At 49.2% G+C, this 14143-nt stretch overlaps 1 protein-coding gene across 2 annotated transcripts in view; it reads left to right on the top strand.

Moving 5' to 3' along the window:
- LOC120951773 (3-hydroxy-3-methylglutaryl-coenzyme A reductase) overlaps window positions 1–14143 on the top strand; it is a 38443-nt gene that overhangs the window by 9692 nt on the left and 14608 nt on the right. For both annotated transcript variants that reach the window (XM_040370675.2, XM_040370674.2), the window contains exon 2: window positions 7880–9673. In XM_040370675.2, the coding sequence (XP_040226609.2) occupies window positions 9352–9673 (322 nt within the window). In that variant the 5' untranslated portion in view covers window positions 7880–9351. The remainder of the gene's footprint in view (window positions 1–7879; window positions 9674–14143) is intronic.

The following is a 14143-nucleotide window of genomic DNA, read 5'->3' as shown; positions in this document are numbered from 1 at the left end:
CACCGCCGACATCGCCTGTACGCCTCCGATGGATGTGGGTCATCAAAAGAGTTTCACTTTTTCGAATTTTGCGCGGCACTTTCTCGCGGCATCACAGCGCGGCCGGCGTACGGGCGAACCCCCGGGACCAATGGAGCGAACCAGCGAAAGAGAAACGATGAATGAAGATTGTGCACCAGCGGTGCGGGAAAAGTCGCAACCACGCACTCCCTGCCACCGCGTCGCCGCCAGGAGCAAGCGTACCGTTTTGTAGCAAATTTGTTGTTGTTGTTCCCGCTGGCTGGCTGAAGCTGTGCTGTGCCTTCGAAGACGATCTTGCACCGTGTGCGTGTGTTGATGTGCGTCTTATGAACTGCCGCTCTCTTTTGGGGCTAAAACACACACCAGCGTTTATCAGGTCGGATCACGTTTGCGGTGCCGTCCGGCGCACCGGAGCGACGGACCGGCAGAGGATCAGAAGTAGGTTACACCAACAGCCAGTGAAAGGGGGAACGAGTGTGTGTGTGTGTGTTTCAGCGGGCTCGATCAAAAACCGCCCGAGGCGCGTGATTGGGTTTGCGTCGGAAGAACACACTCCCTCCGTGCCACGCACTCTCTGGTGCGCTGCTTTCGTACGGGGTGAACTTTTGGTTTCGCCGCGAATTGGCCCAAGTCCGCCCAAGGAGCTCTTTCTCTTTTTCAGCTGGTTTGGATTAGCTGTGCTCGGTGTCGATCTTCTTATGCTTTTTCGATCGCTCCATTCGGGTGGGGAGGGCATTACACCGACAGCAACACGTTTTTCCGTTTGTATTTTACGCTACACGCCTTAGCAACAGCGCGACTACGCGACAGCCTGTCTGTGGGAACTTGAGCGCGATTTTGTAGGCTTTTTGTAGGATATTTTTAAATCAACCAGCCTTCACCTCCTCTCTCTCTCTCTCCCTCTCCACCGTGGTTGCTGTCCTTCCCCCGCGTTCTTCCACCCCATCCAGTAAGACACGGAGTATTGCGTAAAGCAGCTTTTGTGACCTTCGCTCTCCTTTTACCGCAAAACTGGAGCGATAATGGAAAGCCTGCTGCTGCTGCTGCTGCTTTGCAATGGCTATGACCCGGCATTAAAGCATCGTGTCCCACTCTCCTGCCCCATGCGCGGCAATGATCCGGAGGGCAGCATTGTATAACACCTCCCGGGGGGGGGGGGCAGGCGCAAGGGCTTTGTTACCAGGCGACAGTAACGCTGCGGAATCATCAAAGACACATGCTCATTAAGATACGCTAAACCTCCGCCCTCCCGGCCCCTTATGCGATCATTGGGGCAGGCTTTCCCACGCAGTGGAGTGCGCAGCAGAAAGTCAGCTCAAAGGTTGACGCATTTGAAAACAGCTAATTCATCGAACTCCCAAAACGACGAACCGTTTGCGCCCCGTTTGCCTTCAACGGTAACCAAAAAACATAAAGTCGCAATCCCCCAACCCGTCGGATAGCCTTAGCCCTGACAGCCCTCCACGGCCACCTTCTCACCGGGGGACGCGTCTTTGTGGTCCAGTTTTCTCTTTCCGAATCACGATCGAGATGCGCGCTCCCTTCCCCCCTCTAAGTGACCGTTTAGAAGGCTATGGCCACGTGTTGTACGCGTGTAGTTGTCGCCCCACCCAAAACACCTTCGCCATCGTTCAAGGAGGACCTGAACGGTGGCTGACCCTTGGCGAAGGATCTCACCACCAGGGGGTTTCGTAATCCAACACCCCCGAAAAAATCTGCCCTGCCTTCGCTCGTCAGCTCGTTCCGCACCTTCTAATCGGCAGCGGGTTGGCAGAAGGCAGATTGTCTTAATCGGGAGGAAACAACCACTTCAACGCGAAAGCGGCCAAGACTCATTCTTCATCGGCATGCAAATTTTTCTTCTCCACCCATTCACCGAAAAAAAAACGAAAGAAACAGACATTGACCCTCTTTTTCCCGTTAAGGAACCGGTTGGGCTTTTTTTATCGTTACAGCAAAAAAAGCTTTAAAAAGTGTTGAAAATCCGGCTAAACTCTAAAATTCAAAAAATGGGAAAGAAAAATACCACCACTGGTGGTGGTAGTGCTGTGTGCCCCCGTTAGATAGAGAGGGAATCGGTGGGGCGAATGCCTGGAGGTCGATGGGGAGGAATTTGTGCTCCATCCATCGGAGGTTGGTTGGCTCGCTGGGTCAATAATATTCAAATCATTCTGCTGCGCGATATTGCCGACCGTTGCGCCACACACACAACCTTCAAGCTTGGCACCATCTTGGCCGTTTGGGCCATTGATATTTGGTGTCTGCCGCAACGCGGTGATGCGCGCCGATGTCGAAGACAGTGGAATATTAGTCAATTTCCAACGGCTCACGCCAAACATCCGTGTCTGCATGACAAATGCGCCGAGGTAGAGCCGACACGACACTTTGCCGTGTGTCCTCCTAGCTCCGAGCGCTCCAAACACCTGGCACACTCACCGAAAGGGACGAGGGCGCTCCCCAGGGGGGTGGCCCAAAACCGGGAATTCGTTATCCCTCGAAAAACGTCCCTAAGATTCTAATCAGGCAGCGAGCAGGAAAAAGCAGTTTAAATTAACTGCTGGTCCCAAAGCGGCGGGAGATGATGGGGTAACAGTACAACGCCCTCTCCATCGGACTCTAAGTTGCGTGGAAGGTCACGATCGTGCTGTGGTGGATCGAGCAAGCGTTGCTTTTAGCACATCCGTGTGCGATCGCGCGGTGCATGGCGAAGCAACGCTGCTTTATGTCCATTCATGCGCATGACACAAAGCTTATCAGTCGCCACATTTGATGAGATCGAAAGAATGAGAAAAACAAACAAGACACCGTACGCATAAGATGCGAATTATACCCGCCCGAAGAACAAACAGTGCGCGTTTACAGGCTGGCCAAAACCAAAAAAAAAAATTGAAAGAAATCCCCCGCGCGATGGGTGTGGTTAAATTGACAAATGCCCACTCTTTCCCCGCCATTGAATCGTCACACCGAACCTGGACAGCAATCGCACATACCCCGGTGGAAGGGACAATCGTCACCGAGCTCTGTGGGGGGAAGCAGGAAGCGACCCACAGCTGTGTGTGCGCGTCCGTGTCCATTAGTATTCCTTTACGTCCCTGGGTCCCCGTTCACAGCTGATGGTCGCGAACGTTGCGGGTCGTGAAGACGTGATCGCAGCCTTTATTTACCTTTTGCGGAGACGGGGCTGGGGTTTCTAATGCCACCCAAAATCTCCCTCCCAAGGAGGAGGGTGGCAGGTATGAATAAATGAATGAATAAAGAAAAGAAAATTAAAACCACCAAAGTCCACACACACAGCGTTGGGTTGGAGGGACTAAGGTTTTTTTTCTTTCTTAAACCTTAAAACCGGATAGATCACTGCGAACCGGACAACGTGTGTTCCCATGCGTACGGGGCGACACGACGTGACAATTTGACTACATCTTTAGTTTTACATGCTCCGTTTGAGGGGATGTCTAGTCTCCGTGGGGTGAAGATGTTCCTCTCCCAGTTTAGCGTTGTATGAAATTCTTGCACAGGTTGTCACTCTTATTTCTTGTATTCCAGTAGAGCCAGACACACCTTTGAGAACCGGTTTGTAGCGGAGGTAGCTCGTCTAGCCCGTCGAACCATTCATTCGTATCGTCTCATTTAAGGTCGGAATTAAGTACGAGAAAAGAAAAGCATGATTTATCAGCTCACAGTTCTTACAGGCGACTCGGAGCTAGTAGAATGTGCATTTTTAATCAGTTTAATTTGTGTAAAATAGAAACTTGGTTGGTCCATAAAGCTATTCTAAGCAGTATAGTCGGTTGATGACGAGAGAGGGCAGTAAAACAAAGTATTAGAAAAACAATCAGGTTTAGCTATTCGTTCATGCTCAGACCTTGCCTGTTCATGCAGGGCTATTTCTAGATCCGTCGAGTTGATCAGAATGGTTCAATTTCATGTTCATGTAATGCTAATGATGGTCTGTTTCAACCCAACCTATCTCAACACAAGAGTAAGAAGGAGTATCTTTGAGATAAAAATGATCTAATGGTTAGGTTTAAAGATCTAAAATGTACGAGTAACTGTGGCATCGAACAATAATCAGTATTGTATTTATTGTTTATCGTATTTATTATAACGTTTTATCTGATCATTATCATATAGATCATGATGACAAGTACCGTGACGCATTATAGACTGGATAGGATATTATATTATAGGATAACGAGAAATGCTTCACAGATTACAGAACATTAAACAGTTTGTTTTACATATGCCACACACTTACGTTCGAAATCCAACACGTCACTATCGCTTGTTTAAGCCTTAGGATCTTCTATTTTACGTGTACAGTATCGATAGAGGTCATTCTTTCTTCTAAATATCCAAATGGACCTCTTATCAGTTATCTCTTATCTCTTATAGCATGTTCTAATGTACAATTCTCTACTCTTCAGACATTGACAGTAAGATATTCAGCCTAACAGCAGTCGACGCTCATTGACTACATTCTACAATCAATCTCAGAATGTGGTTTTGCAACCAGAAATTTGGAATCATAAATAGAAGAGATTTCTTCTCAAATTAAAAGAATTATCATAATATAATACCCTACAATCTATACATTATTCAACCTTTACCTTTGCCACGTGCAGTTTCTCTTCGTTTGCCGTGCGGTTATCCGCCTGTTTTGTGATGCTAATTTATTCGTATGAGTTAATGTTTAGTTCCCATTCCACGCAATCAAGCTCTCACCAAACTCTCCAAACAGCACACTGATTGTGAAAAAAGAGCTTTACACATTCTGGGCCTATTTCAAAGACCTCCGGTACACCGGACCAGCTATAACATGTTCCCTCCCGCTCATCTCAAATCGGTGTAGTTCCACATAGTTGTCAAAACTGAAGTCTCTGGTGCGTTTAACCACACTATCTGGCCACGTGGCAGCTGTGTGGTTATGTTTTTTTCGTTTCATTTTTGCTGCAACTGTTACCATGCAAAAGCCTGCCGAGACAAGTGCGCATATTACGTCGAATGGTGTACGGTGCAGTAGAGCAGTGGTTGCGATGGGTTGATGACTGTTGCCTTAATTCTGCTGAAACTGTCTAATGTGCAAGACATTATCCCTTCGCGCTAAAGCGCATCTCCTAACAAGTGAAATAAACAAGAGGCTAAAATCTTGCCGGTTCGCTCGGTACGCCAACCTATCTCGTCAGACAAGAACAGAAAAAAAGCAAGAGCTCCGACTATCGTTGGCGTAAACAAACACAGGTTCCGGCTTGCGCTCGCCGATAAACAACGTCCAGCATGGCGATTCGGAACGGAAGAAGTGTGCAATGTTCGATTCGGTTCCGACTGGAGCGAGGGGGTTGCAATTCCGAGGTAAAAGTGCTTTTGCTTTAAAACACACACACACACGACCACACGACCGTTACGAAGTGGCGGTAAGCGTGAACTAGGCGTGTGGCCGCCGGGATCTATTTTGGGAAAACTGTTTTGAACCCGATACACAGTTGTCCGGTATCGAGCCGCCGCCGGGAGTGATTGATACGAAGCGAAATAATATATACACCCAGGCGTACTTGTTTTCGCCATTGCCAAGGCCCAGGAAAGGCACGCGCGGGACAGGAACAACGATCACCACCCTCACTGTACTCTTGAAAGGGTTTGGTAACGCTGGAGGGAAGCGTCGGAAGCAGAATGTTTACGTCAGCGTTGATTGCGTGCTGGCTAATTGGTGGCTAACTATGACGAACCGTGTTACTGGGCAATTAGGCGTTAGTTTGAACTCATTATCGAATTACGCCGTAGGCGGCAGGGAGATCGAGCAGTTGAAGGTGGGTAGACACGATCAACTGGCCGTGTTTTTTTTTCGGCAATGGGATTGGAAATTAAACGGCAGGCCAGTTCGATTGTTGTTGTGCCAAATGCAGAGAGCAATGGAATGCAAATCATAATACAGGGCTCCACTTACCATCGCCTGAGTGCGTTCGTTCCTTTTCCAGTGCCAAAGTGGACCTCACTCTTTGTCGGCACCTGTGTGTGTGTTTTGTGACGTGATGAAGTGTAAATAAAATTCCATCCTGCTTTTTCTACTGCGAGAGAATGTTTAGCACCTCCGTATGAGTCATTGTTCAGCAAGTTCTATTGCCAATTTCTTTCCCTCTTTCGTTTTAGGAGGGCACCTTGGTTTGTTTGTTTTGAAGGTGAAATTGGTACACCATATGGTTTCACGCTATCGATGCCGGCAAAGGTGGAGAAAGAACACGGTGAAGCTTTGGTAAATAATACGATCAGGTCGTGAACTCATTAATACACATACATTAATTGTATCCCACAGCATCCCGCAACCAGCAACTCCCAATTTTCAGCCATCTTGCGCTTTGTTCCGTACCTTCCCTCTGTGCTGTAGGTCGGCCTCGGGTGTTACTAATAAGCGGAGGTAAAGGAATGTGTTTTGTATCGTACCGATCTCGATGTTTATGATCAATAAATCAATGCTAACAATAGCATACACCGAAAAGGCAGAAACAACTTGAGCTTAATTTGTATTTGGCACACGCTCAAACATTTTAATGTGGCGTAAAAATGTTCCCCGTTTGATGCACTGCCACACGTGTCGATTGTTTTATTTGTTTAAATTTTGGTTTCAGTTTAGAGTCCGCTCTCAGTTAGTCAACCGCCCATTGTGGTATCTTTAATTATTGCCATGAATCAGGTGATAGGGATAGATTCACAAGAGCAATTGATGCACAGCATGATCAAGTACGATCAACTCTTTTTTCCTTTACGCTTCCCCCTTAAAAACGGAGTTATTTTTTATGAAAAACGGACAACATTTCGAGGCCAAACACAAAAAAACGCGGTTGTTAAAAACGCTTAAAAAAAGACCCACTCGCTCATGCTGCTAAAACCGATCTGTGTGCAAACCGCTTTGTGTCCACCCCGATCATCCTCCCCACGGAGAAGCAAGAACAAACTGCGCGTACTCAGGGAGGTGCAAGTGAAGCACCGATGCCCCGAACTTCCGCAACAACGTATAGCAACGCATGCGAGTGTGTGCGCGATTATGGGCAGCACACTTCAAACAAATATTGGTCCAATCGCAGCGCCGAAGGTTGCCAGACCACCGTGACACCAACCTCCGGTGTGCGCTGTGTAACTGCGATTGAACCGCCACCAGCCACCATCAACGGGCCATCCATCCTGCAGCTCACATTTATTTAAGATGAGTTAAACACACTCGTCACCCCGTCCGGGTGCCGTCCGGGTGCTACACACGGATGCGTGCCTGCGCGACGTTCGTGGTCGGCCTCGTATTGGCCTTGTACGCTGGTCCCTCTCGCCCCCGTTGTCCACTCCCTTCGCTGTTTCCAACCGTCCATTCGATTGAGACCGTATTCATCAATGAATGTACGCCTAAGCCGTGCGGTGTGTTGTATTATCTAATAATCTTCGGCACGGCCTTTTCAAAAACTGCTTCAGTGGAATTGGCGTGTACCTCGCCGTCATCGATCATATGCGCGATCGTACAGTCTTTTGCTTTGTATTACGCGCACGTGGTTATGGTAAATTTGCGCAATTGTGATAGGCGAGAACACGCCAAGAACACGGCAAGGAAGTGAGATGAAGAGATCGTTAGCATGTTCACGTGACACACTTCCTGGTTTGGATTGTAAACGTGGCCATCGTCATGACGCCGGTTTCTAACCGGGGCAGTCCAGTGCGGTGAAGAAAGCATTTTCGCATTTACAAAGACTATTTCCTGCACATTCGTTCTCCACTCCTCCTTACCTCCTTAACCATTCCTTTCTTTCATGCCACATCCGATACCGATGGGGTATGTCAACAGGCACAAATACTAAAAATACTTTGCTTCCTTTATTTTCAGCCATCCTGTTGCAGTGCTATTGTTACCATACCATAGGCCCTACCCACACACGGCGCTCCAGGGCTGATAAGCGCACCGCCAACCGCACGCAGCCAGCGAAACCGCCATTTTTAGAGCACCGAACAATTGTCTCCGCGCACACCTCTCGCCCATCAGCCGGTATCGTGCGATACACCCCCCGCGCGTATCGCGTCACTATTCCTTCTCGTCTTCCGATTGGTCGTCTTCGGCCACGGGCGGGGAACGGTCGGTTAGGCTGTGTGTATAGGTGCGCGCGCGTCGCGCGCACTTGGAAAGGCCAGCCCAGGACCGGCGCGAGCAACGGGGAAGGAGAAGGGTATCTGTGCGAGAAGAGAGCGCCATATCTGTAACGGCGGCACACTGCTGTCGCATCATCTCTGCGCCAGCGGAAAAAGGCAGAAAGGCTAAAGTTATCGCGACCGCAGGCTCAGTTTCATCGCAACCGTGCTACGGTGAAGAAGTGTGTTGGCCACGTTTGTCTCCGTTGCCGGGCCTTCGTCGTGAGTGTGTGTGTGTGCGTCTCTCTCGCTTTATCTCTCTGTGTGCGTACGAGAGTGGAGTGTTGGTGGGTGCTCTGGTACGGTGTCTCTCACGTCTTGTATCTCGAACCGTGTCAGGTACGCACGCACGCACGTACGCAGCATGCAGTGATCGTGTTCGGTCGTGGTTCGCGTTAATGCACTTTGCGTTTTGGTGAGTGTGTGTGTGTTTTTTTTTCGTTTTCAATTCCGGATGTAAACCACGCATTACTACCACCCAAAAAGAGAAAGAAAAAAATACAGTGTTCCCCGTCTAGCGACAGACCGACCGAAAGTGTGTGGCCGTACGCGAGAGAAGAAAGCCGAGAAAGAGCGAAAGTTACTCGCAGGCGACGAAACCAGCGTGTGCGGGCAGTGTCTGGTGTGTGCGAGTTTTTCCATTTCCGGTTCAAAGCTCAACACAGCTCCCGGTGCATGGTCGCGCGCGCATGCTGCTCGCCTGCGTAAGGGGTTTTCGGTTTTTTTTCTGTTTCGTCCGTACGCCCGGAGTCCAAAGTCCGATGCGCCATGCAGATGAGTTTCTAATTTTACACCCCAACCGACGGCTCCGCACAGAAGGAGCGACCTGTTCGCAGCCAGCCAGCAAGCCCGCCAGCCAGCTAGGCTGCCGTTTTTTCGTGTCGGTGTGTTTTGGTTGAGAGTGTATGAATTGTGCGTGTGGATACTGGTTGCCTTAGGAGGTAGTGCACATTGTGAAACAAGAGAGAGAGAGATAACGACGAAGGTGAACATATAGCGCGCGCGCAAACGCCCCATTTCGTCCTTTCCGTTTGCGTGACGTTGATTTACGCCACCGGACACAGGATTTGAATCGAACGGCCCCCCCCCCCCCCCCCGTTGCATTCCTTGCTCTGCCCGTTTGTGTGCGCGTGTGTGAATCCAAACGATAAAACAAAAACCAAGCAGCTTCAAATGATGCGGTTGGGACGATTCTTTCGTGCGCACGGCGAGTTCTGCGCCTCCCATCCGTGGGAGGTGATCGTGGGCCTGGTCACGTTTACCGCCTGCATCCTTTCGCTCGAGAAGGGCAATGCCGATGCACCGCAGCAGCCACCGGTGGCCGGTGACGAGCCGCTGTGCTACAGCTGGCGCTACGGCGCGATGACGCGCTGCGAGGAAACGGAACGGAACATGATCGACGTCATTCTGATGATGGTGGTGCGCGGTGCGGCCATCCTGTACGTCTACTACCATCTGTGCAATCTGCAGCGGATGGGATCGCGGTACCTGCTCGGTAAGTATGCTTGTGTGTGTGCACTACTCACGCTCCCATCTGGGGTTAAGTTTGCAGTATTCTTGGGTTAAATTGGATGCGCCATGCTGTGCCGCTCTACAAACAGCTCTTCCGCTTTACCGCGGCTGGGAACCGGGTGGTCGTAATCTTTGCCTAAAGTTTCCATAGCCCAAGCAAAACGTTTCCAATACATAACGTTTGCGCCAGGTTTGTTGATTAGCAATCAAATTCAATGGCACAGCGACCTTCTCACACCCGGGCCCGATTTCGCCCCCTTTTTTCCGATGAATTAAAATTTTCTCTTTTCCATCACGGCATCGCACCGGTTCCGGATCGTACCAAATACGACACGTCATTGACCTTCTTCCGCAGCACCACGCTCGTTTCACTCGGTTCGGTCGGTTGCATTTTCTCTCGATTTAAAAATTTATTTAATTTCCATGAGCCGTCGTCGAGATTGGAATATCAACACTGCCGACTGTTTCCAGGTGTGGTCTCGGGGTGGTTGGCTCGAAATTTTGCCCACAAGAAAGCTGCTGTAACTGTGTGCCGGTCCGCGCTGGTAAACTCTTCACCCGGGAAAGGGGAGGAAGCACGGGTTGAGGTTCGTTCCACTGCGCCTGAGTGATATTCGTGGCCGGTTCCGTTGTGTACGGTGTGCCTGATGGAAGGAAGGAAGGAAGAGAAGAAATAGTCCCCCGGGCCCCGTTACTGAACGGTGTGAGTGTGTGTGTATGTGTGTGGTACCGTTTGCTTATGGTGTTAGGAGGGTATTTAGCACTTTCAGGCGGGGTTTTTCGATTTTGGGGTGGGTTTTTTTGTTTGTTGCCTCTTGCAAGAGCGCGAAGAGCGCATACGACCACGCTAGGTCGCAGTGGCTTTTTTATGGTGTGCAATCGCTCGTTGAGCGCGATCTCGATCGAATTTTATGGTCAACCGGAGGGAAAATGGATTACACACACACACGCGTTGGGGCGTTGAAAGAAAACAAACTTTCGCGGCCACCCAAACCATGTGGACGCTAAACGGTCCAAGCGCTTGGGCTCGAACAAAAACGGTCAAGGTTTCAATCTTGTTTGATTGGTGCGATGGGGTGTTTTTTTAAAGGGTCCTGCAATATTTTATATAGATTTTACATTCGCAGTCTATCTCAGGGAGGTGTGTGAATCATAAATTTAGAAAATTGATCAAAAGGCTTAAGAAGGTCATGTTTTGGTCATGTTTGTATTAAGCTTCAGATTAAAATTGTGACTTAACCAATCATCAAGTCGTCTATCCGTTAGTGTAGTAGTAAACAATTGGGCTAGCGACCGGTCCGGCGTGCGTTCAAGACCGTATTTGAGGTTTATGTTATGAGTTTGATCAAAGCTGAAATTAAACTCCTCCTTCCTTTAACGCTCTACTCTCCCTTCATATCGTTTATGTGCGAGTGTTTGTACAGACAATTATGAATAATTAATGTCAAGCAAAAAAAAACTCTTCATTGCGTATATTATCAACATGATCATGATCAAGTTTTTTGCTTTATTTGCTTGATCAATACGGGATATCCCACTTGCTGCCGGTTCAAGAGTGTCGGTCGGATCGATCGGTGTGCCTCTGTGTGCCTTTTAAAAATACACCCCTTTATAATCGACCCACTCGGTTACGGTGTGTTGAGGATTCAAAAAGTTCATTCCAGCAGGCACGGCACGGCAGTGACCACGCGCCACGGAGCATCGCCGTGTCCCTCTCGCCTAAGATGGTGAAATAATGGGGTGGACAATCTCCGGTGGTCGATTGCACGCGAAGAGGTTCTAGTAGGCACTTAACGGTGTCGCCCCATCATCATCTCCCTCCTCATCCTAATGCATCGATCCAAGGTTTCGTCGTCACGTTCGGTCGTGTGCGAATCTTCGATTTCCTAACTGAGCCAGTCGGTCCACCTGGTTTTCGCGAAGGGGCGTTCCGTTTGCATATGGTGTGTGACATACCAAACGGTTTGTTGGTCTTGTTCAGCCCCCTTCCCCTCCCCCCCTTCCCTCCTCTTCCTGCTCACCATGTCCGAGACCTACCCAGGCCCGATCGTTCGCGATGCGGTGGAAGGAAGTCAAGGGTAGCCACATAGCAGCGGACCGCGCGGCACATAATCGTTTGCCATCGCTATTAGTAACGCTGGGGCGGGCGCGATATCGTGGCGCAGCCTTCCGCCGGCAATCAAGTTCACGCTCTCCCCTCGCTGCTGCTTGGCGCGCAGGAAGAAGTTCCACACCAGCCCTTGCTGGATCGGGTGCGAAGCGTGGCGAAGTGGTTTGCGGTGCGCTGAAATTACGCACGGTGACGGTGCTACCTGCAGCAGTGCGACCTTCACGAAACCGGTGACCTCTTGATGCAATCTCGCGGTTGATGCATGCTGCAGTGCTGCAGGTCGTGCAGGGTGCGCGATCGCGATTATCATGATCACACTCGGTTCTGCAAAGAACGTTGTGCAAACAGCCGGCAAACTGTTGTTGGCAATCGGTGCCACACCCATTTTTACTCTTACTCGCCCGTTGTACATACATGTGATCTTCGAGATTGGAGTACGCGCGAAGGCCCGGTTCGTGGTCGATGTCCACAATTAAAAGCAGCACATACGCTCACGAAAACAAAAAGAGGAATGGTTGCCCTTTTACCCACCGACAGACGCTGGTTCGGGGCAGATTTATTTCATTGCACAAATTCCACAACCTCCCGACCGCAGCATTCGGTGGGCAAAACATCCCTGCCAGTTCCGTGTGTCACGCGTGCGTCACACAAAGAGATAGAGAGAGCATCCCCGCAGCACAAAAGAAGCGACATTAATATGCCATTTGCGTAAGCATAAAATCTTGCATTTGCGGCTAAGAACCAGCTCGTCGTAACCCTTGCACGATCGGTGTTGAGGTGGGAAAGATGCGTGATGTGGCTGCGGTTCAAGGACAGTTGCTGATCCTTCTCAACCCTGTTCGGCCAGGGGGGGGGTCTTTGGGGGCACGTAACAGGCCTCTTTCGAGCCCTCATCGCTAAATCACACGCCACAACCTGTTCGATCGCCAGCTTCTTGGTGACTTTTGGAAGGGGATTTTCCCACCGTTTTTCCCAGCCCCCCTTTCTGCAGAGAACCTGTGGTGCCAATGACGTCAAACCAGGCACGGCGAAGATTGCGCTTTATCGCCGCTGTTCAATGCCGTTCGGTTTTGTTCTGGCGCGGCATGCAACCCAAGGGGCTTGCTGGGTGTCTTAATAATGGTTGTTTTGCTTTCTTTTTTAATGCCTTCTATGGAGAGACGGAGAAAGAAACAATCGTTTTCAACCTGTACGTGAGGACCTTTCGTTATGTGTCTTCAGTGTAGCTGCATTCGTTGCATACTCTGGCAGAGTGCGAGCGGGATCCAGCTGCCAGTGAAAGGTTGTTGTCCTGAAACTGGAAGAACAGGAAACTGGGATTTTCCAGATGGAAACTGTACCGAGTACAGTTCTCGCTTACATGTTGCTAGGTGGAAAGCAATTAATCTTATGATATACCCTGTCGCTGAAGTCCTTGCTAGCCTTTGTTCAGCGGAAAGAAATCGATGCTGTTAGGAAGGAATAGTATAGTAAATATCACATCGCTTTTACGTTGGTTTCACTGTTGTTTGTGCTCACCTTAACAGGAATCTGGGGTGCTGGGAATGGGTTGGCTTCGTTCTAAGCAATCGGTTTGTTTGTCATATTTTCTTTAAAAGCAAATACGCATACTAAATTTTTATCGCCATGCTAAATCCTAAGCTACGCATTCGGACACAGGCAGTAGCGGTGCTAAATGACGCAAATGGAATGCAAATTTTTGAGCACGATTTGCATAGATTCTGAATCAGCCCAGATCGTGGAAATAGGGTTGAACAAAAGCGCAAAAGAAAGAAAGAATTCAAAAGAGAAAACCGACCCCAAAGCAATAAGGTGGTCCCGTCAAAGGTATCAATTGTAACCATTTTATGAGTTTTTTTTTCGATCAGATAACTCGATTTCTGATTTCCCTTTCATTACCGAACCCATCGCACAGACAGACTCAACCGCCCAAGCACGGTGCATAAGCATATTTTACATAATTGGTAGCATAACTACACTTCACCACCGACCAATGCAAAGCACGCACGGTTTTGGAACGAAACAAAAAGAAAAACTCCTTTAAAAACACACACAAACGCAAACCTTTAAATCCATTACATCAATCCTGGGTGAGTCAGGCAGTGACTGGGTGGGTGGGTGGCGTTGGATGATTGATTGTTTGACCGGCTCGAAATGCGGCACTGTTGGCTTGTGTGTTCCTTGAAGTTTTTGAACAAAAATCACTAAAAATGCAAACCGGCTAAATTGTGCCATTCACTTTGCCCTTTTTTGTTTTGTTTTCTATCGCTGGCTAGCACGTCGGGATTTGAAGCATGCATGCACACACTCCCTCGTCGCTTTACCGACCAATTCATCCAACAG

This window comes from Anopheles coluzzii, chromosome 2 (assembly GCF_943734685.1).
Source record: "Anopheles coluzzii chromosome 2, AcolN3, whole genome shotgun sequence".
Lineage (NCBI taxonomy): Eukaryota > Metazoa > Arthropoda > Insecta > Diptera > Culicidae > Anopheles > Anopheles coluzzii.
The sequence above is the reverse complement of the archived record's forward strand: the minus strand, read 5'-3'. Positions and strand labels throughout refer to the sequence as shown.